Below are 26,303 nucleotides of genomic sequence, written 5' to 3' on the forward strand. Positions count from 1 at the left end.
CCCCCCTGTTGATCTAGGCTCTTTGTCTGCATATCTCAAACCTAACATCACGAACCTGGGGATTAAAGTGGACCCTGAGCTTAGATTTGACTGTCAGGTAAGGGCTGTTGTTAAATCTGTTTTTTTCCATCTGAGGCAGCTGGCAAAAATAAAGCCGATTTTGTCAAGGCAGCACTTTGAGACGGTAATCCATGCCTTTGTTACCACTCGGCTGGATTACTGCAATGCACTGTATCTGGGGGTTAGTCGGTCCTCCATCGCCCGTCTCCAGATGGTACAGAATGCAGCTGTTCGTCTCTTGACTGGCACACGAAAGCATGATCATGTTTCTCACCTTTTGGCCTCTCTCCACTGGCTGCCTATTCAGTATAGGATTCGTTTTAAAATTCTTTTATTTACTTTTAAATCCCTAAGTGGTCTTGCCCCGTCCTACCTATCTGAGCTTCTTCACCCTTATTCGCCCTCCCGCTCTCTCAGGTCAGATGATCAGCTGCTCCTGATTGAGCCAAAGACTAAGCGGAAGCTCAGAGGGGACCGTGCCTTTGCTGTGTCGGCTCCGAGATTGTGGAATGAATTGCCTCTGCACGTTAAACAGGCCCCTTCTCTAGCTGTTTTTAAATCACTCCTGAAGACATATCTATTCTCCATGGCCTTTGTAGACCAGTGAGGTGTTGAATTGTTTATTAACTTTATTTGCTTGGTTTTGCTGCGTTGTTTGTACTTGTGTTTTATGTTTTTTAATTTTATTGTTTGGATTTTTGTATGTAATTTATGCGCCTCGTGTTAGTTGTATGTTCTGTTGTTCTGCCTGTTTTATGATGTCTTGCTTGTTTTCTTTTTTCTGTACAGCACTTTGGTCAGCTTTGGTTGTTTTTAAGGTGCTTAACAAATAAAGTTATTATTATTATTATTATTATTATCTTTGCTTATGAGGCACAGTGGGACATAACAAGAATGTGGAACAAACTATTTGCATGAAAAATTATCTTTTTAATCAGTCAGAAGAGACCAATATCTAACTGACGACTCCCTTTTAAGCAATTATGCCTAATTACTGTATAGAAAAACTAGAGATTTATCAGCCGCAATTGCTTCATTAAACATACAAGTTAGAGAGACCCTATTTCCCTTTGCTGCACAAACTTGTGCATTATTTCCATCAAGGTTTACACAAGTTGATGCTTAGGAGTAGAATGGATTTGCTCTTAAACAGGAGTTAAGACCGTTGACTTACAAGATGGGAGATCTGGGAAATCAAAGTCTCATAACTCTCCTTTTTCAATAAAAAGAAATCAAACAATTAATAGTCATGGAGATAATTAAAAATGAAGTGAACTAAATCAAATTGAGACATTTCAAATACTAAATTAAGAAATAAGAAAATCAGTATAGATTTAAAAAAATTGCTAACGTTTGGGGAAAAAATTTACAGTAATTAAATGAAGCTGTTTGAACTTCTTGACTCTAAATATCACAAATACCCTTTCTTTGGTTCTGGTTGTAAACTCTGGCATCAAACTATATTTATATCACTTACCTCTAGTTTCCCTCTCCCCTGACTCTCAGTCTGAAGGGTCTCGACCCAGAATGGCACCTATTCTTTTTCTCCAGAGATACTGCCTGACCCGCCAAGTTACTGCAGCATTTTGTGTCTATCGTCTCTATTTATATCAAATATATCTGTATCAGGAGGCTCTTATGGGACTGGTGTGACCCATAAATGGTAGGGTATTGGATGACAAGTAACTGTCTACACTGATTCCGGCTATCAACCCCCAGCCCACCACACCCCTAATCAGCTCCCAGCTGATGCTTTGCTCTCAGCCACTCTGAACCTATTGCTGAGGAAGCACAACTAAAGTGTCATTTGAATTATCTGGAATATAGTTTTCCCAAAGGAGAATATGACCATGCTTGGCCCAACCACAGTTCCAGTTCACAGTCCCAGTTCTCAAATGAGTAATCACACCCAGTTCTGTGTCAATGTCACACATCTCCAAAGTTCTGGCAGAAACACTAAACAAGCATCAAATCTTAGTAGGTATGAATAGGGTTTGCTATCAGATCCAGATCAACTTTAATCTTCAATAATTCACAAGTTTGCCATTATGATTACATACATTTCTCCAATTTTTTTTCCCAACTAAGCAGTTTATACTTTCTCATTGCCTCCTGAATTTTCAGTCAATGGAGTATATAGTATACCAGATGCATGTATTAAACAAAGGAGTCCATTTGATCAGTCAGCTCCATGCTGCCTCGGCAGAACAATCAATCCTATTCCCTCCCTTTTTTTGCTGCAACCCCACCCAGAAAATGATTCTCTCGCACATGCCCAGCAAATCCCACTTGATTCTTTTTGCTACTTACCTACACCTGGGGGTAATTTACAGTAGTCAATCGACCAGCATGCCTTTTGGGTATCGTAGTAAATTCAGAGCATCCAGTGGAAACACATGCAGCCCAGGCAGGGTAGAATATGCATAAAATGCCTAAAACTGCAAAGGTCAGGATCAAACCCAGGTCCCCAGAGTTGTGAGGCACCAACATAACTCTTGAGCCAGAATGTCACCCTGACTTACTATTTGGAAAGGGGACAAGGTTTCGAAGCCCAAATGTATTTTTCCCTATTCATTGTATTCCAGGAATTTCAGGTGTGCAAGTTTATGGAAGTTCCCCTATATTGATTTAATAGCAACTTAGCACTGAAGGTCTATTATTGGGAGTTATTCTATAATTCTGTGGGACCCAATGTCCCACTAACAATAGCAGGCAGATTGCAAGTGTGACGATCATCAGCTCTTTGGCCCCACCCATTCAAATGGCCCGATGATGCTTATTTGAAATTAGCTGCATGCAACTGGGATAGTTTAGAAATATTCCAGGAAGATAGTAAAAGACATAAGAAGCAATTCATTAAAGTATGCCCTAGATGGTGAAGGGCAAGAGTAGATAACAGCAAATGTCCAGCAGATGCCTACTCTGAGTGATATAAATATCATCACCAGCTTCCTAAGCACCCTATCTTTGTATTGTTTCATAAAGACCACACACTGCTCCAACTTTCACACTGAATAACGACATCTACAGATACAATGCCAACAAGAAGGCACGACCAAAGTCAAATAAACCATCACAAATATTGAATTATTTTAGTATTTAGTAAATTCGTGGTGTAAAATTTAAAGAATTTGCACATTCATCACCCATTTTTAAATGAAGTTTTGGAATAGTAACCAGAATTTTACACACACGGTGTCACAAATGTAAGAGTTGTTAATATGTGGACCACTCTGCCGTTGATAATCGCTCTCCTTAGACTGTGTGGGATCATAAACTGACACATTCCCGAGTGAGAAATCACACAGATGCATAACACAAACATGCAATTAATTGCAAGGTCCTCACGGCTACAGTTTTACAGTCAGATTTTGAAATATTTTAATTATCGAGTACTTTTCCACGCACCTGAGGTGCATCTCAATGTATAAACCTGGGGGGGGGGGTAGCTGGTTGTAGTGGCAGTCAATGTATCCACCTTGAAGAAAAATAGCTAATTATTATGGCAGTCAATTTATAAACGTTGAAGAGAAATTGCTAATTATTGTGCCAGTCAATTTATAAACCTGCAAGAATGATAGCTAATTATTGTGGCAGTAAGGCGGAAATATTTGGTGAAATTCACCGCACCGTACAGCCCAAGCGTCACCTTGGTTGGGGGCACCGCCTCTTTTACATTTTTGATAGAGTAATTAAATGGAAGAAATTACATCTTCACAGTTAGGCATGGTGATGGCTAGATTTTCCTACAGCTTTAATCCCGCATGCAACTTTGAAGGGTGTTCAGGCGGTACTTAATAACGGATAAAAGCGCGATTGGAATGGGATGAGCAGGGGACACCAGCCTCACAGGTTGCAGTGCTGCTAACGGCTTTAAGCGTGTGCATTTGGAAGGCATTGCTAATGTCTGTGAGTGGGTTGTTAGACATCCTTGGCATTACACTTACCACGGGCGCGGGTTGTGCAGCGACCGCTTGCAGCTCCTCGCTCCGCACCTGGAGCTCTGGATCCCCGGCGCTCGCGCTCCGCCCCCAACCGTCAACAGCCCCTCGCGCATTGACCGCACGCCGCCCCGATTGGCTACCCGCACCGTCAATCAATGTCAACTAGCCTATCAGCTTAAGAATGGGGCAACTGGGGAGGCGGGACCCGTCGCCGACCCGCAACGGCCACTCCCGGTTGGCTAAACGCGCCATCAATCACCGGCGCGGCGTCCAACCATCGTGGCGCTGCGGTGGCCGGGGGCGGGACCTGGCGGCCCTGCTCCCGCCTTCTCGCTGCGGCAGCAGCTGCATCAGCACCAGCGTCCCGGACCGGGGCAGCCGCAGTGCGAGATAGCAGCACCGCCACCCGCCCCACCCTCACTGTCACGGCCCCCTGTCGTCTTGCTGCGCCACCGTTAACTTCCCTAACCGGGCTCTTACCCCCCCATTGCAGCCCCCTCACCTCCTTCTGCTCACAACTCCCACCTCTTCAACATCCTCTTACAGTCACTTACCCATCCATGCAATACACCTATGCCGATCCAAGGCTCTTTGCAGAAGTCCTCCCGACCTTTGCATTAGCACCGCTCGCTTGCACCAGTCCAACCCCACACCCCCTTTCCTCGACCAGGCGCTGGCTGGAGAGCAACCGGCCAGTGGCTATAGTACACCTACTGTGCACGAAGGCGGAATGCAGGGCAGCCCCTTTAAAACAGAGCCGCCTCCATCCTTCCCCAGTCGCACCTGCACTGCGGCCAAACCTCAGAGAAGCGGGCAGTCTCCTACTCGCTCTCCCACAGCAATACATATATACTAGTCATACTGACCGCAAGAGAAATGTTCGCTTTATTTGTGCGTGTGTGTGTATATATATATATATATATATTGCAGCACTATCTGCAGCAATGCCGCCCTCCAGGAATATCAACCCACTTTGCAAGCCGGAGTTACTTCAGAGTCCCTGGCGATCACAGTGGGGAGTCGGTTGTCCGAAAGTTGCAGTGGCAGGCGGTTTGCAGGGGCGATAGTGGAAGCATTAATTCATTCTCACATCCAGCATCCTGAGAGAGGAATATAACCGAGTGAACAATAGATCAGACCGTGTAAAAGCAGTACTCTTGTCAGAATACAGGCAAGATGGTAATTGTATCACAGCAACGTGTTGCCAGGAGCAACACCAGAGAGGATGCAAAAGGACACAAAGTCCCGGAGTACCTCAGCGGGTCAGGCAGCATCATTGGGGAACATGGATCGGTGTCGGGAAAAAGCCCCCCGACTCAAAACATCACCTATCTATCCATGTTCGCTAAGGGTGAATATTGGTTTCTCTCATTCCAAGTAACCCTTACACTCCCTCTCTCTCCGTCCCTCTTCTACCCTAGTTGCCCTGTTAGTTTCACATTATCACAGCCAACAATGGGCTATTGTGGGCTCCATATTTCCTGGGTCTTTGGTTCCATCTCCATCTTGTTCTGTATCCTTTCATACCTCTAGTTTCTCTCTCTCCTGAATCTCAGTCTGAAAAAGAGTCTCAACCCGAAACTTCCCCTATTCCTTTTCAGCAGAGATGCTGCCTGACCCCGCTGAGTTACTCCAGCATTTTGTGTCCTTTTGTGAAAACCAGCAGTTACTTGTTTCTCCAGAGAGGATAAATCCTGGGCAAAGGTGTCCATCTTGGGAAAACAATGCACAGGCATTAGCATTTTACTGCCCTGATGCAGGTAAATGATGCTCAACATCATAATGGGCATACATTGAGAGCACACAGAAATCTTATGTTTGTATCAGATGGCACATACAACCTTACAAACGACTCTCCCATCCGTTCACCCCCATTGACTGATACCTGCTCCATCTGCGGAAGGTTCTGCATTTTCAACATTGGCCTCATCAGTCATCTGAGAACATACAGTTCCGAATGGATGCAGATCATCCATGATCCAATGCTTTTGTAGATAATTAACATAACCATTGGAACTGAACCTCTAAAATGTTACTTTAAACTTTGCCCATGAAATCACCTTGTCATTTGGTGAGGGAATTTGAAAATTATGAGAGGCATAAATAAGGTTGGAAATGTCAAAGACCAGTGAAAATAATTTTAAGATGAGAGGGGCAAATTTTAAAACTGATGTACAGGGGAAGTTTTTTTTACATAAAGATTGGTACGTCCCTGGAAAGCACTGCAGGGGTGGTGGTGGAAGCAAATATGATAGGTCTAAGAGGGTTATAAGATAGGCATGTAAATATGCAGAGAATAGCACAGTATGGATCATCTTCAAGCGGATGAGATTAGTTTATTTTGGCATCGCATTCAACACAAACAGGATAGGGTGCTGCACTTCTCTATGTTCTATATGGATGTAACAGGCATCTGTTCACATAGGTACCTGGGCATAGGAATCAGCCTTTTCACCCTTTGAGCCTGTTTGTCCACTTAATGAGACCATTTACAGATTCAGCAGAAACAGACCCTTTACTCTCCAAGTCCATGTTGATCATTAAGCACCCTTTTACTTTAATTCTACATTATTCACATTTTAATTCCCTTCAATTGCTCCCCGGTTTCTACCACTCACCTGCACACTCAGGGGAATCTACAGCAGCCTATTAACCTACCAATCCGAGGGTCTTTGGAATGCTTGGAGCTTATCTGGAGGTTGTAGTGTTCAATCTTGGACAATGCAGCTCACCCCCTCCATGACACACTGGTCAACCTGAGGAGCACCTTCAGCAACAGACTGGTTCCACCAAGATGCAGCACAGAATGCCACAGGCGATCCTTTTCCCCTGTGGTTTTCAAACTGTACAACTCCTTCCCTTTCTGTTGTGGAGTAGACTGACTTTTAGAGGCAGTGACTCCTGTAGATTCCTTTGATGGCGGGGAGGTCAGTACCCATGATGGACTAAGCAGTGTTCACCACTATGCAATCTTCTTCATTCCTGGACATCCAGTCATTATGCAGTCATTATGTACACATGTAGAGTTCAAAAGAGTATTCCTTGACATAACTAATCTCCTCAATCTTGATTTTGCCTCCATCACCTCTCCTGGCAGCACATTCCAGGCACCCACCACTCTATTTGAAAAAAAAAATGCTCCATCCATCTCCTTTAAAGTTTGCCCATCTCACCTTAAAGCTATGTCCTCTTGTCTTTGATGTTTTCACCCTGAGAAAAAAAGATTCTGTCTACTCTATCTATCTAATAATTTTACATATTCCCTTCACCAAATGAGTAGATGATGTCATGGGGACTTTCACTGTACTGCTTTTTCTTCAAATTGAATTCAAATTCAAAATTGCAAACTGCTACTGGGACCTTGCATTTTCCAGGTTATTAGTTCAGTAATATAACCATTACGCTGTCATGCCATCATTACAGGGTTTGTATCTTAGCAACCAGTAGTCGAGAGTTTAGGAATCAGCATTTGGCTAGAAACAGAATCAGTGAGATATCTTGCCATGGCAACAAAGGATGGAACTAGTTCTGAGGAGTCATGGTACCTTCCAATGTTTTGTCTTGGAGCTTTCTTTTTATACAATGTAGCTCATTTGAGTTGGCCACTGGGTACTGCAAATGCAGTAGGTAAGGAGGCTTGGATAGAATTAACGCAGAGAGCATATTTCCACTAGTGGGAGAGTCTAGGACCAGAGGCTATGGCCTCAGAATAAAAGAACATACCTTTGGAAGGGGATGAGGAGGAATTTCTTTAGAGGGTGGTGAATCTGTGGAAATCATTACCACAGAAGGCTGTGGAGGCCAAGGCAAGGGATATTTTTAAGGCTGAGATTCAACGATTCTTGATTAGTATGGGTGTCAGGGGTTATGGGGAGAAGGCAGGAGAATGGGGTTGAGAGGGAAAGATGCATTAGCATCATAGATTGGTGGAGAAGACCTGATGGGCCAAACAGATTAATTATTTTCCTATCACTTATGAACTTCCATAAAACCCACTGTGAAACTCAGTCTGTGTTGATGTGCACACGTGTTGATCTAGCAGTCCCATAAGAAAGAGTACAGGAGTAGGTCATTCAACCCCTTGAGCCCGCTCCACCATTCAGTAGGATCATAGCTAATCTTCTACTTAACATCAATTTCCTGCACTTTCCCAGTATCCCTCATTTCTTCTGATACCCACAAGTTCAACTCTCTGCTGTTTATGGGCCCTTGCTATGTACAAAATGGCTCCCACAGTCATGTACCACTCTCAGGAACTTTTGTTAAAAAATATTTTTTTAATGTACTTTATTTTACTTTATCTTATTTAATTAATTTTATTGTGCAAAGAATTCTGAGACATAATGTAAAATCTTTCTTTTTAACTGACAGGATTTTAGCAGGTGAATAAAATCAAACCAGAGGTATGTAACCTCACATAAAAGTATTAAAGGAAGCAATTGGATCAAAGCAGAGCTAATTCATAATTGAAGTCTCAAATGGATTGCAGATTAAAGTGTAAGCTGCTTTATTAAAATCCCATGAAATGTCAAGTTACCAAAATTGATTCAAACAAATGATCTTTCTTGACATAGACAATTAATATTGAAAAAAATGGAACAGCTAAAAATAGAAAGTGAGATTTGCATTTATATAACACCTTTCACCTCCCGCTCAGAGTGTTCCAGGGTCTTGCAGCCAATTCATTACTTTTTAAATGTAAGCTGCCAAACCAAGCTGCCAATGTGTAAACTGTATACTTGCACAAAGAGCAAAGTAGTAATGACATGATAATTTGTATCAGAATTGCCAATGGTGATAAACATTGGCTAAGGGACAGGGAATAGCCTCCTTAGTCTTGTTTGAAATAGTACCTTGGTATCTTTACTATCAGGTTGTGTAATGAATCAGACCTGGTGGCCATCAGAAAAACAGTACCATTGACAGAACAGCTCTCTTTCATGCCTGCAATGCTAATTATGGGGTTCTTGCTGAAACAAGCTACTGCTGATGCTGATCCCGGGTCTCTGGTGCTGTATGGCAACAACTCCACTGCTCTGTCACTGTGCCTCCATATTGTTAAGGCTCACTGTTAAGGCTGCAAAAGAGAATATTTTCTCCAGTTAAACATTCTTCAATTTTCATCATCACAAACTTCCATCAAAGTGCCATTTGTCAGCATAGCAGGTGGATGCGATAGTTGTACTTCCATTCACACCATTGTATAAAGATTAAAACTTAACCCAGCACTGAAATCCTTTTTTACATCAGTGAGCTAACAAAGAGCTTGGATCCATACATGAAGCTATTGAATTTGCTTCTTAAGCTCACAAATGAATCAAAACTGCAGTATTGAACTCCCATGTCTGAGTTCCCAATGAATCTATAGTGATAAATGTTAGCTCTTTAATTTCACTCCTGGATATCAGAAACACTCCATTAGATATCTGCTGAGATCACATTTTTTAAATTTCTTAAATAATATTTTTCTTTGTGCTCTTTCATTCATTGATTCTTTCCTTCAACTTATTTCCAATAATTAGCGGCAGCACAGTATTTGTATTTTGAATAATGACTTTATAGCTTTTGAAGCTAGTCCCTAAGAAATGCTAATTATTCCATGATAATCAGATCAGTGAACATTCAGAAGAAAAATCATTGTTTCAATTCATTTCCCACTTTACCCCTAATAATATGATCTATTTACGCTGACGTGCAACAGACCCAGCATGGGTTGGTTGTTGGAAGTGATGATGATCAAATATGCTGGAGGATTCATTTATCCAAAGAGATTATGATGGCTTGTTTACTTACTTTTTAATCTATTTTTCTTGATAATAAATCATTGTAAGCAATCAATGTAACTTCATTGTATAACAGACCATGCAGCTTGTGATAACTGACCTCAACAATGGCTTCAATTGGCAGCATTCTTGTCCAATTCCAGAGTCTAAAGCTGCAGCCTCTAATCCCATTCCCAAAATTTGAATAATAAATTGGCACTAACAATCATGTGTGATGTTAAGAGTACCTCACTTAAAATAATGTTGATAATAAAATAATGTTGAGAATAATGGAGAAATATATAATTAAACTAATGGAGAAATAATGTTGATTTGATGTTTCTGCAACAGTTGTTCAAGAGTCAAGAGTCAAGAGTCAATTTAATTGTCATTTGGACCCCTGGAGGTCCAAACGAAATGCCGTTTCTGCAGCCATACATTACACACAAATAGACCCCAGACACAACATAATTACATTTTACATAAACATCCATCACATAGCTGTGATGGAAGGCCAAAAAAACTTATCTCTCCACTGCACTCTCCCCCCCCCGATGTCAGAGTCAAAGCCCCCGGCTGGCGATGGCGATTGTCCCGCGGCCATTAAAGCCACGCCGGGTGGTGCGAGGTCGCACACCGGGTCTTGGTGTTGGAGCCCCCGGTGTGCGCTCGCAAAGTCCCGCGGCCATTCCAGCCGCGCGGGGCAGTGGTGTCAGGCCCCGCTCCAGGAGCTCTTCAACCCCGCAACACGGGCGGGAGAATTCGCCGTTGCAGGAGCCCCGAAAAGCGGTCTCCCTCCAGGGATCCGCGGGCTCCCGGTGCCGCCGTCCGCAGACCCGCAGTAGCAGCCTCCGAATCAGCAGCAGCAGCGGCATCGGCAGCAGCAGCAGCAGCAGCGCTCCTCCACCGCTCCACCCGCTCCGGTCTCGGCCAGCTCCGCGATGGCAACGGTGAGTCGGCACCAGAGTCCCCGGCTTCTTCCCGTTGGAGGCCGCTCCTCGTTGCGGCCTGAACGACACCTGAGACCCGACGAGAAAAGGTCGGGTCTCCAGTGCAGGGAGAGATTCAAAAGTTTTCCCCCCCCCTCCCACCCCCCCACCCCCATCCCCCCCACACACACACCCCAACATAAAATAACAAAAACTACATAAAAACACAGACAAAAAATAATAAAAACGCGGACAGGCTGCAGAGGCCGCTGCTGTCAAATTCAGATTATCTGGTCATTATGGGATTATTGGTTGTGGGATCTTACAATGTGCACATTTCCTACATTACACCAGTTACAACACTTCAAAATGCACTTTAACCCAGTAAAGCATTTTGGAACATTGAGGTCAAAGTCATGTTGATATTTCTTCCAAATAACAAAGAAGAAATATCAACATGACTTTGACCTCAATGTTCCAAAATGCTTTACTGGGTTAAAGTGCATTTTGAAGTGTTGTAACTGGTGTAATGTAGGAAATGTGCACATTGTAAGATCCCACAGCCAATAATCCCATAATGACCAGATAATCTGAATTTGACACTAAATTCAAATATTGGTTTACATTGTAAGGTAACAATCAGTCATGAGCAGGAATAAGGATAGACACAAAATGCTGGAGTAACTCAGCAGGACGTTTCGGGTCGAGACCATCAGTCTGAAGGAGGGTCTCGACCCGAAACGTCACCCATTCTTTCTCTCCAGAGATGCTGCCTGTCCCACTGAGTTACTCCAGCATTTTGTGTCTATCCTTATTCTTGCTCATGACTGATTTGACAGTTACACTACAAAGTAAACCAATCTATTTTCGGTTTAAACCAGCATCTGCAGTTCTAAGTTATTCACTGTATTTTTTGATTTCCCACACTATTACAGGATGGCACATATCCAGTGTCAAATGAATTGTCAATGGTATAAACCTGTCAGTAAAGTTCACTTACAATTCTTCCCGAGGAAAGAAAGACGCCTTTGTAAGGAGAGCCCACAAAAGACGTGAAATATTCTGCAATGTATAATTGGACAGGCAGTCATTCCACTCTGAAGGAAATTAATTGTGTGAAGCATTTTGAGATACGTTGCTGTGATGCTGAGGTATTATTATCATTTAAGAACAGATCTGTTGTAGGGTTGCTCAAGGTGACCCACGATGATAGCAGCAGTGTTATTAGTGCTGGAATCCTAATGGAAATGATAGAAAATGCATGAAATATTATTATTGTACTATTGTCAATCTAATTTTCCCAAATGCTTCCGACACTGAACAATCTCATTGAACAGACTTAACTGGGTTGGATAATTGGTCATCAAAGATGATCTTTTATGCCATTTTTACCAAGAGCTACCTAGTGGGATTCTATAGCTGAAACCCTCACATTCTAATCATAGTGGTGGCAGGAGAATGTGTTTGTTTATGTTAGAGGTTGGAGGTTCAAATCCCGTGACAGTACCCACACTGTTACTCCAGTGAGCTACCCTGTATCAGGAATTGCTGTACTTTTAGGAATGCTGGCTAACGAACAAGGCATTGAAGCCAGATATGTTCTCTAATGTTAATCTGAAAGCATTAGGGCATTAGATAAAACATAGAACAGTACAGCACAGGTGCAGGCTCCTTGGCACACAATGTCTGTGCTGAACATGGCTAAACTATTCTCCTCTTCCTGCATGAGATCCATAACTTTCATGTCCTTCATATCCAAGTGCCTATACATCATAATCATAATCATACTTTATTAGCCAAGTATGTTTTGCAACATACGAGGAATTTGATTTGCCATACAGTCATACCAATAAAATGCAACAAAACACACAAAATACATTTATTTTAACATAAACATCCTCCACTGTGACTCCTCCACACTCATCACTGTGATGGAAGGTGAAAGAAAAGTTCAATCTCTTCCCTTCTTTGTTCCTGTAGATCCCTTCGATGGTGAGGAGGTCAGTTTACCTGTGCTGGACTGGTGTCGAGATCCAGAAGGGGTATCGAGAACTGGGGCATAGTTCCAGAATAAGATCCTGAGAAATTTCTTCTCTCAAACGGCAGTGGAACATTGGAATTCTCTGTCACGGAAAGCTGTGGAAGGGAGTCATTGAATATGTTCAAGATGGAGATTGATAGACATTTGAACTATAGGGGAATCAAAGGGTATGGAGATAGAGTGGCAAAGTGGAAAGTTTTGAGGCCAAAATTGGATTGGGTATAAAATTATTGAATGACAGAGCAGCCTTGAAGGACTGATAGAACAGAAGTTTGATGTTAGGATGTAGCAAAAAAACTGTGCAACTTAATGCATCCTAGGATTTAAGAGGCCCAAAGTGTCATCCTATGTCTGAATCAGGATTCTTATCGCAAGAATTTGGCTATTTTCCAGGAAAGCTTTTAAGCCCCACTATAATGCAAAGTAAATGAAAGACCATTTGAATAATCAGTGTTGAAGGTCAGAAAAGCCTGGTCCCTAATAACTCAAGCTTCAATCATGTGACCTGTTCCCTCACTACATTTGATTGTCCCAACTAATAGCTGAGATTCTGCATGTGCCAAAATGTGCAATCATATCTTTGTATCACAGTGCTAAACAAACCCTACTTCTGTTGTGCAGTTTAGTTTGGAGATACAGTGCGGAAACAGGCCTTCGGCCAACCGAGTCCGAGCCAACCAGTACACTAGCACTACCCTACACACTAGGGGCAATTTACAATCGTTACCGAAGCCAAATAACCTACAAATCTGTGCATCTTTGGCGTGTGGGATGAAACGGGGGCATCCGGTGAAAACCCATTTGGTCATGGGGAGAACATACAAACTACGTACAGACAGCACCAGTCGACAGAATTACTCGGGTATCTCTACTGCTGCACCACTGTACCACCCACATTGTTTTAGGTAAACAAACATTTTTCTTTCCTTACTCTCCATTACTTTCTTGCAGTAAATGTAGCCAGTATTCTCATTGCCAAACATCAGCTCAACCATTCATTGCCTCCAGAGGTGCTGCTTGCTTTGATGAGTTCCTCCAATAATTTATTTTTTGTTCCAGATTCCAACACCTGCAGTCTCTTGAGTATCGTGGAAACTAGAGGCGTTGCATGCCCTTCTAATTGTCAGATGGTTCTGTTGGTAGAATGCCAATCCGCTGAGAAGGTTGTGTTTCCAAGCTTATTTCTAGAGATTTAAACACTTAATCTGGGACAAGATTCCAATGCATTGTTGGCAGAGTGCAATGATATCCCAAAGATTTTACAGGATGGAATTTATGCTTGGAGTCTGAGGAAGTGAAGTAAGGTACTAAATGAGTAAAGTGGCAGAGTGGTGCAGTTGGTAGGGCTGCTGCCTCACAGCGCCAGAGTCACGGATTCGATCGTGACCTCAGGTGCTGTCTTTGTGGAGTTTGCACGGTCTCCCGATGGCCGTGTGGTTTTCCTCTGGGTATTCCAGTTTCTTCCCACATACCAAAGATGTGCTGGTTTGTAGGTTAATTGACCTTGGTAACATTTGTCTTTGTGTGTAAATACAGTCTGGAATGAAGCTCTTCAGCCCCTCTTCAGTCCATGCTATCAATCACCTGCTCACACTAATTGGGATAAAATAAAACTAGTGTGAGCAGGTGATTGATAGTCAGCATGGACTAGGGCTGAAGGACTTTATTCCAGACTGCATTTCCAAACTAAGTACTTTGCACCCAACACGGGCAAGGACATTGAGGACACAGAGATCAGTGTGGGGAATACTAAAATGCAAGGGCTGTTTGAGATCAAGAAGAAGATGGTGTTGGGGCTCTTGAAGATCATTGAGGTGATAAATCCCCAAGTCCAGATAGGATCTAGCCCAGGTTTTTGAGATTGGCAAGATCTTTGCATCTTCTCTAGCCCTAAGTGAGGTCTCAGAGGAATGGAGAATAGCCAATGCTGTTCCTTTGCTTGAAGGGAAGTAGACATAATCCCGGAAATTCTAGGCCGGTGAGCCTCACGTCAGTGGTGGGGAAGGTATTGGAGAGGATTCTTTGGGATAATTTTTACTCATTTGGAAGAGAATGGGCTGATTAGGGACATTCAGCATCGATTTATACACACAAGGCCCTGTTTTATAAACATTTTTTTTTTTGGGGGAAGTGACAATGATGATTGAAGAGGACAGGGCAGTCGATGTTGTCTACATGGATTTTAAGTAGGTATTTGATAAAGTCCCTCATGATAAGCGGATCCAGAAGATTAAGATGCATGGGTTCCATGATGATTCGGTTGTCTAGATTCAGAACTGGCTTACTCATAGAAGACCTACAAGACCTCAACGGCGGACCAGGCGGATAAAGTTACCTTGAATTCAACGGCTGTGAAAGGCGGATGAAGGCTGCAACAGATCTATCAACTCCAATCATTTTGGTTCCCTTGCCATTGGAATTAGTTGATTGATTTGTGAAGGACCGTGTGCTTCCTGGAGTGCAACATCAAGTACACGTTAAACAAAAACACGCACAGGCGTCTTCGTTCTGTGAGCTGCAAAGCCAGGATTGGACACTAAAGCCACCTGAGAATCCATAAAAACAACAGAATGTAGACCATCACCCTCGGACTCGAGGGATAGCCATGACGATGATGACTCATAGAAGACAGAGGGATGTGTGAACTGTGTTATTCTGGTTGCAAGTTTGTGCCTAGTGGAGTTCTGTAAGGCTCTCTGTGCCAGGACCTCTGTTGTTAATATATATATATATGAAAAATCTGGATTAAAATGGCAATGGGTTAGTTCGTAAGTTTTCAGATAACATCAAAATTGGTGGATTTGTAGACAGTGAGGAAGACTGTCAAAGTACGCTGCAGGATACAGATTCACTGCAAAAATGAGTGAAGAAATGGCAGTTTTAGCTGAGTGTGTGAGGTGTTGCACTTCAGGAGGTCGAATGTGCAGAGATGTGCAGAGCATTTTTTAAATGTGGAAATGCAGCAAATGGATGGATATGGATTAGGTGCAGATCATATTAATGGCATCACGTTCAGTGTGGTCATTCGGTATGGTGAGCCGAATGGCTTTTTCCTGAGCTGTGCTGTTCTATGTTCCAACGAACTGCACAGATCTCAGGCATTTCAATAACAAACTTTAAAGAAAAGCCAAACAAGTGAAAGTCTAGAGCACATTTATTTTCCCATTTGCTTCTTTTTTCCAATACAAAATCAGTAAACTCTTACCGGCGAGAGTAGTCAGACATAGCAGATGCCTTTCCCCCTGACTGCATGCCTTCCCATGTAAAGAGAAATCTCACATCCACATCACCAGCACTCAAAATTAACTTTGTTCCAGCAGCCTCATTAACAAGTCTCTCAAATGACACCCATTATCATGTTGAATCTACCGAGAATAAGATGTCCCATGAACTATTTAGTGGCGCCCGCCCTGCCCCATAGGTAAACTGGGAGAAAAAAAAATCAATAGCTCCAAAAACATTTTTTTTTAAAAGAGGCATTTTGCAAGCAGCAGCTATTTCAAATAAGGAGTGAACATTAGTCTCTCCCACACAGTAAGCAGCTCCTGGAGAAGCAGAATGAAAACTTGGAAGTGAGATATCCCGGTTAGTTAAAAACAGGTTGCTTCACAGCCAGTGAGTTTGCAGCTTTACAAATCAGCAGCAGAAAAAAAAATACAGTGAGAGAATAAAACTTTTCAGCAAGCTGTTAGATATTTTGGAGATTTCTTCCCATCGGCTTCAATCTCCAAATGATCCACCCGCCCATAACACAGACACATCCACCCATATTTTTTTAATAATAAGTAAAGTAGAGCATCAAAAAAAAGACTTTCCTGATGGAATCCCCATGATATTCCCCAGCAATTACTTCAGCACACCACTAAGTTAAATACAAAGAGAAAATGTCAGAAACGCTCAGCAGGCCTGTTGGGATTTATGGAGAGAGAAACAGGGCTTGTGTTATAAAGTGGTGAGCCTTCATCCGAAATGCAAGAAGTTCGATATAAACCAGTTTTAAGTAGCCAGGGACTGCTGTTGGCTTCAAAGGCGAAGAGGGGAAGATTTGTGATGTGAAAGGGAGGAGACGTGATCATAGGGTGGTAATGAGACAGGGAATTATAATAGAAGTGTAAATGGAAAGCCATACCCCAACTGCTATTGTCAATAAAATGATATCACCAAAATTGGTAAATATGATGCATAGGAAGGAACTGCAGATGCTGATTTACACCGAAGATAGACATAAAAAGCTGTAGTAACTCAAGAGGGTCATGTAGCATCTCTGGAGGAAAAGAGTAGGTGACGTTTCAGGTCAGAACACTGAAAGTAGAGGTGGGGAGGGGTGTGTGGAGGGGTGTGGGGGGGGAGAGAATAAACTGGAGGCGAGAAAAGGCCAGAACAAATCAGGGCCGGGGGGAGAATCAGGAAATTTGAAGTTGAGCGAGAAAAGGCCAGAACAAATTGTTGGGTTGTTATATGGATGGGAAGGGAATGGAGGGACCTGGTCTGAGCGAAATATGAAGTTGAGTCTGCACGGACTAGAAGGTGAGATGGCCTGTTGACGTGCTGAAATTGTTTATAGTTATATGGTTGTTGATCTTCAAGCTTGGATGGAGCTTCATTAGGATAATGTCAGAGGCTGAGGTCAGGAACGTGAATGGGGGGCAAAGAATTAAAGTAACAGATGATCAGATGCTGGGGTTGCACTTGTGGACTCAACAAAAGTGCTTCAAGAAATAGTCCCGCAGACTGGGTTCGATCTTCCAGACATTGCAGCGGCCGCACTAACTACAATGCAGGATCACAAATGAATATCTGTTTCAGCTGGGAGAAGATTTTGGCACCTTGGGCAATTGGTAATAAGGGGGCAAAGTGTCAGGTGTGGCATCACCCGTAAGGAAGGATGCTGTGAGAAGATAAAGTAATGTTAGGCGAGTCTGGGATGTGGACCATGGTGTCTTGGAGGGACCAATCCCCTTGAAATGCTGTAAGAGATGTTTGGTTGTGATACGTCACTGTGGGTGGTGAAAATGGCAGAGAATGGTTCATTGAACATAAGATATAGAAGCTGGATTAAGCCATCCAGACTCGTGTACCTGCTCCACCATTCAATAAGATCATGGCTGATCTTTTATCTCATTGAAAAAGGAGAGGGTTAATGCAGTAGATTAATATTTAAACATTGGAGAGATCAGGAAAAAACGGGAAGGTTGACAACTAAATCCCATGCACTCGCCTGGTGATATTTCACCGCAAACCAAGCTGCTGCACTGGAGCAACCTAGAAGCCCATGGCATTGACAAGTCAAAGTATATTTACAAAATACAACACAATATCTACAACAAAAAGCTTAATTAAACTTGATGCAAGTTATGAAGGAAAGAAAATGGCAAACAGACAACGTTCTTGCAACCAAGAGTTTGTAATCCCAATTCATTTAATCCCTGTGTTTCATAACTATCACCCCGCAAAGGATTTGGATAGAACAAAATACATTACTTTTAGTTTTCAATTTTTTTTTTCTTTCAAATTGGATCTTAGAAGGCAGTATAACTAACAAAAATAACAAGTAGAAATGGCAGGCAAACGCCATATTGAATTGTGGTGTATGGCACCCAAACATTAAACTATTTGTGTAACAAGTGGCCAAGTTTAATTTACAAAGAAAGGCGTGTAAGGCTTTGAGAGGTTTAATGTGCTCATATCAATAGTGTGTGAATTGTGCCCATCAGTGTGGTGTCATGAGAATGCTCTCATCATTGGATAAAGTATTCCCTCTTGTTTTCTCCCTTGAGAGAACAGGAACTACAACATTATGATACAGACAAGAGGCCTGGTTACCATTCCAAAACATTCCATTTTAAATCATTAACTGGGATCCAAATACTATCAACCGCCCCCCCCCCCCCCCACTTCCCATTTTTTTCGGTGCCTTGCAAAAAAGATACAAACAGTTGTTATACATTCAAAGAAAAGTCATTACCACCTTCACAACATTGTCTCACCAATCGAACACTGACGACATAACGAGATTCATTTTCAGTCACTGCACTGTGCACTTTATAAACAAATATTGTACAGACCATTGTCATCACAGCATACACTCATCTATCTTAGACGGCAGTGAGATACACCTTGTTCTCATGCACTATGTTAGCGCAAACCAAGAGGACACAAAGAAGTGGAATCCAACAAATGATGCGCCAAGTCGAAATGCTAATACACACAGTAGATGAACTTCTGGTCCAGATTAGTGTTTTCAATAATTCCCAATCCTTTCTCTCTTCAGCTTCGTTCCTGAAAACCCATGTTGGGCTTTCCCTCCTTTTTTGTTTGTTCATCTGTACACTCTGAACATTTTAGGCACCAATTTCCCATCATTCGTTTATTTCTGAACGTGCATGTAATGGCAACTCAGGAGGTAAGTGTAAAATGGATAAACTCTACGATTTATTGGTGCATGGATGTTGGATGATTCCACAGCCTCCCCCGTGTGTTAGACAAAGGAGTTCATGGCATTGACTGGGGACGGGGCTTCGGAGCTCTCGTTTCCCTCCACCGTTTCCTTCTCCTTCTTTCCGCTGTACTGTCCAATAAAAGAGCCATCTTCATTGAACTGCCCTTCCCCGCCTTCACCGTAGTCAACCAAGCTGTCATCGCTCACGCCCTTCTTAACCGTCCCGTCAGAAGGTGTCCGGCTTCCTTTGAGCGGCTTGTGGTCCTCCGTGTCACTGGAAAGGAGGGTGACATTTAATAGAAGTGCAAGTCTCAAAACGTGAACTCCACGCACAGTAAAGTCAATGTATGTACTAGCAGCCATATGCATTACCAGGGTCAACCCTCTGAATGAACTAGGTTGTTGTACTAATAAGGCATAGTCCGCTGCATTATATGGCATCATTGGTGAAGAGGGTTATCATACATCATCTAATCTGATTAATCTCATACCTCGCTTCATTCACAAACAACTAGTTACAATTCCAATTCAAAATGTATTATGGATGGGAAGGAATCATGAGAATGAATGAACAGCTCAAGGAGTGACATGTTGCACTATCAAGGAAACAACAGCAGGATTTATCAAATGGGGAATGACATTTGTAAGATCCTTTTCTAGCCCAGGATAAACCGACAACAGTGGATGTGTGATATTCAACGGCCATTTGAATGGTCATTGTAACCGCCAACATTTCCATTCTGCTTGGTTAGTTATTGTCATGTTCAAACCTTACAAGTGACACCGTACATCAACAGAGATCCTAATTAGGAACAAATTCAAGGTTCAAGATACATTTTTGGACCTTTGGGCTGGAAAAGGAATGAAACTCATCACAAGTTAGTTTGTAGGGAACGACATCAGCAATGGGGGTACATGAAAGTGGGAATTTTGTTTTTTGAAATGGAGTGTTTGTATTCAGCTCATTCAATGAAGTGGAGGGGTTAAACAAATGTTGCAAGGACATTCGAGTCGTTTGGTGTTACTTAAGGCATGCCAGACTCTCAGTTGCCTCCTTACCTTTCCAGAGACCTACATTTTCCATTATAGAATGCAGAAAAACAAATGAAAACAGTCAGAAGAAGCGGCAAGCTCAGTCTATTGTCAACTGCGCAAAGATCTCGGACAACTGGCCCACTTTTACCAGGAGAACACATCTGCTAAGCTAACAGTGAAGAAGAGAAACCAATGGGAGCCACTCAGAATTGAACGCAAAGTTTGTTATCCCACATAGCTGTCCAAGGCAGTGGGGAACAACCTGACTGCTGTACCCACCAAAGTTAGATGCCACTGAGGGAGAGTTCAGGGCTCCTCACACCTCCACTGCCCGCTACAGTTTTGCAAGAGATTTCATGCAGGTCTCCAAGGATCCTGACAGCCTCCAACCAAAGACGATTCTTCCCATTATGGGCAAAATGAAGTGGAAAGCTGCCAGTTTCATTTGAACTACTTCACTGGCACTGCAAAACTCACAGCGTTGCAACAGAGATAATGCCGTTAAGAAGCAAAATTCAGGACAAGCTTGGCTAGCATCAGCATCAGGACGCTAAATTCCGTGCAATAAATTTCTTCAACGATATTTTGTCCCTTTTAATAAAAGAGTTGCATTAATTTAGCATTCTTTGAGAACCAAATGATTCTACAGTGTACAAACTCATAGAGAGGTACATCATGAAAGCAGGCCCTTCGGCCCACCGCGATCATGCAGAGCATCAATCGCCGATTTACACTAATTGTGCAATGATCCCATTTTACTAGCGTCCCCACATTCTCATCAATTCCTTTCAGAAATCACCACTCATTTCCAAGCAAGAGACAATTTGCAGCAGCCCAATAACCTGCACGTTTTTGAGATGTGGGAGGAAACTGAAGAAGCTGGAAGAAACGCAAGCAGTCACAGAGAACGTACAAACTCCACACACAGAGGACTAGAGATCAGGATGGTGCCAGGGTCTCTGGCACTGTGAGGTTACAGATGTGTCACTGCTCTGCTTTTGAAGTTTAGTCACGGTTGTATAACAGGAATCACAGCAACCAATTCCAACAGATCTGTTGGTTTTAGAGGATATTAATGCCATCCAACATCAACTCTATTGAATGGTTAAGCTACCAAGCAAAATTATGGGATTCAAATGATTTTATCAGAAAGCGGTTTCCATATTATGTTCATACGTTCTTGGAACTGAATTAGGCCATTCGGCCCATCAAGTCTACGCCATTCAATTATAGCTGATCTATCTTTCCCTCTCAACCCCATTCTCCTGCCTACTCCCCATAACCCCTGACACTCTTACTAAACAAGAATCTGCAAATCTCCGTCTTAAAAAGTATCCGTTGACTTGGCCTCCCTAGCTATCTGTGGCAATGAATTCTACAGATTCACCACCCTCTGACTGAATAAATTCCTCCCCATCTAATTTCTAAATGTACCTCCTTTCATTCTGAGGCTATGGCCTCTTGACCTAGACTCTCCCACAAGAGGAAACATCCTCTCCACATCCACTCTATCATGGGAAGCAACAAGGAAAGTGATGCATTAGGTCGATGGAGGCAACGGAAAGAGAGACAACCATATGCATGGGAATAAGAAAATCGTTTCGTAGTCGAGAGGCAACTTGCCCTCAGAGTTGGCTCTTGAGAGATGCCCAAGCTTCAGACTAAATAACTCCAAGTTTCAGCTCTTGGATGATCCAAGTCAAGACATGTGAGAGTACAATTATTGACCATGCCAAGCGCACGTTCAGAAGTGGGCTTAGTTTAGTTTAGTTTAGATTACAGATACAACACAGAAACAGCCCTTCAGCCCACCATATCCTCACCAACCAACAACCCCTATACACCAGCACTATCCTGCGCACAGGGACAATTTAAAATTTTTACCAAAGCCAATTAACCTGTACGTCCTTGGAATGTTGGAGGAAACTGGATCCCCGGGGGGGAACCCACGCGGTCACAGGGAGAACGTACGAACTCCGTCCAGGCAGCACAAGTAGTTAGGATCGAACCCAAGTCTCTGCGGCTGTAAGGCAGCAACTCTACCGCTGTGCCACTGTGCCACCGCTTGTGCAGCTGGGATGGTGAGGGAGCAGACTGTAATGTCTATTAATGTTGTGCCATCTGACAACAAGGACCTCCAGGGATTGCAAATGAAGCAGGTGTAATTGGGTGACTACCCTGTGTTAATCTTCCCCATAACAGTAGTCGGGGCCACCAGAAGATGAAGGAAAGCGGCAATGTTACAGCTGACTCCTACGTTTCTTCAGAACCAACCTCAGCATATTTAGAGGTGCCAGGAACTGGGCTTCTACCCTCAGTCACCTTTTTTTGGTTATGCATTTTACAGAATTGTTCCATAAGCATTATTATTTTTAAATCCCGCTGCCAATTTTAAAACGTGGATCTAGCTTGCTACAGAGAACATACACCCGGTTGGAACTTAATATTGTTGCCTCAGGGAATAGCAGAAAAAGAGGTGAAAAAAAAGTAAAAATAGGAAAATGCCAAACATGAGAATCACAGAAACACAGAGCCATGCAGCACGGAAACAGGCCCTTCAGCTCAACTCGTCCACACAGACCAAGTTGCTTAACTGAGCTAGTCCCACTTGCTTGTGCCAACTCATATCCCTCCAGACCATTAGCTCAGAGTCATTTAAAGGTTGTAATTGTACCTTCCTCTACTACTTCCTCCGGCAGCTCATTCCAAGTCGGCACTACATTCTGTGTAATAAAGTTGCCCCTTAGGTCCTTCCCCTCTCACCTTAAACCTATGCCCTCTAGTTTTTGTCTCCCTTAACTTGGGGGAAATACTGTGGCTGTTCACATTATCTCCGATCCTTATGATTTTGTACACCTGTTTAAGGTCGCCTCTCACTGGTGGTCTGGGGAACAAAGACAAGCCTATCCAACCTCCCCTTGTAGCTCAAACCCTCCAGACCCGCGAACATGCTTGAAAATATGTTTTGCAACCTTTCCGGTTTTAATGTCAGATTTTCCAACAGAGGCTTTTGCGCACAGCTCAAGCGATATTGCTGGAAATAACGAGAAGAGAACTTAAAAAAAAAAAATAGTGTTACTTTTTTGCCTCTTCTTCTCCTGCTAGTGTGAACTCATATTGTGGAGGGATACACGAGGTCCCCTTGATGACTGGGTTGCAATGTAATGAACAGGAAAAGAAGCTCTCTAATTATTGGGTATGGGGCTTGATGCAAACCAGGCTGTGCAAAAGCAAAAAAAAACGTCATATTATGACCTGACTAGGAAAGGTCAGCAGATTTTCTCCAAAGGTCTTCCATGAACCAATATGTTTTTAAATGACAATCTGACACATCTTTTACTGAAAAGTATTTTTATTTCAATATTTTTGTGAAACATTATTCCAGATCTCAAACTATCTAAACGGCAGACTTCCAAAGTACATGAATTGGTGGAAAACACGTTTAAGATATCTTGTGATTGTTAAAAGCACAATTGCTGAGCGATTAAGTTGCAGGTTAACGCTGTTACACAAATGAAATCCGCAGTGGAATGCGATGAGGAACACTCCCAGATCGATCGGTACCACTCCAGGGATTCGCTGGACCCATCCACGCAGCTCCTGATGCGATCTACATCAGAACTGTGCCAGATGAGGTCACTCGGCATACAAAGCCCCTTTTGGAGCATTGCAGAGGAACTCGGACCATTCCCAGCCAACTACCTGAGGTTGGATCGGTCTGGTTTCAATCTCGGCGTCACACTAATATGAGCACCTGATCACATTTCCACACCATTACTCGGATGAATAATTCTCAGCACATTACTAAGATCTTACAATGGCATTACTTGGATCAGTAATTACCACCTCTGATCTAATTTATTTGCCATTACATGGGGGCTAGTAATTACAGGGATATTACAAGGCATAATTACTACATCTGATCATATTTCCATACCATGACAAAGATCATTCACTTCATCCTCCTTATCATCGCCTAACTCAACTTGGTTAGCATCGCCTCATTTCTTTTCTCACTATTTCCAGAATTTTACTTTGAGCGGGTAAGATCACCTCTGACCCCTCTCGCCCTGGCCACAAGCTCTTTGAAGTCCTCTCCTCTGGAAGTCGACTCCACACTATCAAAACCTCCACGTCCAGGCACAAAAACAGCTTATTCCCACGAGTGGTAGCTCTACTTAACAGCAGCACCACACCATTACATTCTGGTCTGTAAGCCAAGCACATGAACTCTCCAAGTCCATTTTAGATATCTGTATGTGCAATATATATAGCAAAGCTGCCCCTTTTTTACTCTTGCACTTTATTTTTACATTTTTAAATTATAATGTTTTTTTAACTCTGTTGCCGTATCCCCAGATCCCCTTCAATGCAGTCTAGTTTACTTTAATTTAGAGATACAGCGTAGAAGCAGGCGCTTTGCCCCATCGACTCCAGGCTGACCAACAATCACCCCATAAACTAGTTCTATCCTAAACTCTAGGGGCAATTTTCAGAAGCCAACTATTCTACAATCCTGCACGTCTTTGGGATGTGGTAGGAAGTCAGAGCACCAGAGAAAACTCACTCAGTCACAGGGAGAACATACAAACTCCCAAACGTTCAGACAACACCCATAGTCAGAATCAAACCCGGGTCTCTGGCACTGTAAGGTAGCGACCCTACCGCTGCGCCATCGTGTCACCTCGCTGCACCCTAAAATAGCCTAAACCATGTGCTTCCAATTAAGCTGTGGTCCAACTCTAAAAGGATCATCCTTTTTTCCCTCAGGTCCATGTATGACCTCAGCCTTCTCTACGTCTAATCTCTTCCGGCCACACAACCCTGAGATGATTGGAATAGAAGCAGAAAGTGCTGGGAAAACCCCCCAACAGATCAGGCAGCATCTGTGGAACGAGAAACAGTTAATGCTGTGGGTCTGCGATGCTCTGTTGAAATTGGAGATTGAGATTTGTTCCGCTACAGGTCCAGGTCTGACCTCGTGAGCAACATTGCTCTTTATCCAATGCTGCCCACGACCTCACCCATCAAAGTCCTAGGCTTTGGAATTCCCATCTTAAACCTACCCTCTTCTTCAAAGCAGCCCTTCAAACTTACCTTACCTTTCTTACACTGAAACAGTGCGTAAAAAATGTCAGTGGATGGAAATGTATTTGAGATGACCTGCAGGCCTGGTGGATTTACAGAAATGCAAACAGAGTCATGGAGTCCTTCAACCCAATTAGCCCATGCTGACCAGGATGTCCCATTTCTACTAGTCCCACTTGCCCCTGTTTGGCCCATATCCCTATAAATCTTTCCTATCCATATGCCTGTCCAAATATTTTTTAACTGATGGTGAGGTATCTGCTTCAACTACCTCCTCTGGTGGCATGTTCCAGAAACAATATAAATCCTTCTATTGTTTAACCTTACTTAACAAACGCACAGTTTTCATCCCTAAAATTACCACAGGGTGGCTTGGTGAAATGCTCAAGGCCACACTGAACCATTTTGATAAAGGTGCCACGTAAATGCTAGTTGTTGTTGTCTTACTTTTCTCTCACTGACCTTTTGGTACCTAGTTTGCAATGTAAACCCACCTGGTTTATGGCCACCTCACCTTATTTAATGCAGGTCTCTTGCAACCAGATCAAAAAGTCCAAGGTTGCACTCCCCCCAAAATGACAGCGAGAGCGGTCTGTTTATTAGATGTGCCGGTGATACTCAGTGTTCCGAGTATCAGAACTGTGCTGCTGTACTCACCTTTACAATCCGTTGAGCAAAATGTAAATTGTTGGAGAAACTCAGTGGGTCGGGCAGCATCTGTGGAGGTCAATGTTTCGGGTCAAGACCTTTCATCTTGACACGAAATGTCAACTGTCCATTTCCCACCACAGATACTGCCTGACCCACTGAATTTAGTTTAGAGATACAGCGCAGAAACAGGCCCTTCAGCCCTCCAAGTCTGAAGAAGGGTCTCGACCCGAAACGTCACCAGTTTCTTTTCTCCAGAGATGCTGCCTGACCCGCTGAGTTACTCCCCCTTTTGTGTCTATCCCCACTTCGTGCCTGGTCTTGATTTTATTCAGTTGGAACTCCCGAGAGCCTGTG

General features: G+C 43.0%; 2 protein-coding genes across 24 annotated transcripts in view; both read right to left on the bottom strand.

The window, feature by feature from the left end:
• Positions 1-4,577, bottom strand: part of LOC129706216 (contactin-1-like) — a 427,793-nt gene extending 423,216 nt beyond the window's left edge. The window contains exon 1 of one of the 3 annotated variants that reach the window (XM_055650289.1): positions 4,559-4,577. The gene's annotated coding sequence lies outside the window, so the exon portion shown is untranslated. Of the gene's footprint in view, positions 1-4,007; positions 4,086-4,558 lie in introns of those variants that run through there. The other 2 variants (XM_055650292.1, XM_055650287.1) reach the window with 2 other exon arrangements.
• A 12,724-nt stretch (positions 4,578-17,301) lies between these two features.
• nrcama (neuronal cell adhesion molecule a) overlaps positions 17,302-26,303 on the bottom strand; it is a 198,063-nt gene continuing 189,061 nt past the window's right edge. For 13 of the 21 annotated variants that reach the window (XM_055650303.1, XM_055650302.1, XM_055650300.1 and 10 more), the window contains 2 exons: positions 20,235-20,246; positions 17,302-19,449 (listed from right to left, as the gene is read on the bottom strand). In XM_055650303.1, the coding sequence (XP_055506278.1) occupies positions 19,215-19,449; positions 20,235-20,246 (247 nt within the window). In that variant the 3' untranslated portion in view covers positions 17,302-19,214. The remainder of the gene's footprint in view (positions 19,450-20,234; positions 20,247-26,303) is intronic. The other 8 variants (XM_055650313.1, XM_055650309.1, XM_055650312.1 and 5 more) reach the window with 1 other exon arrangement.

Source organism: Leucoraja erinacea, chromosome 19 (genome assembly GCF_028641065.1).
Source record: "Leucoraja erinacea ecotype New England chromosome 19, Leri_hhj_1, whole genome shotgun sequence".
NCBI classification, from domain to species: Eukaryota; Metazoa; Chordata; class Chondrichthyes; order Rajiformes; family Rajidae; genus Leucoraja; species Leucoraja erinaceus.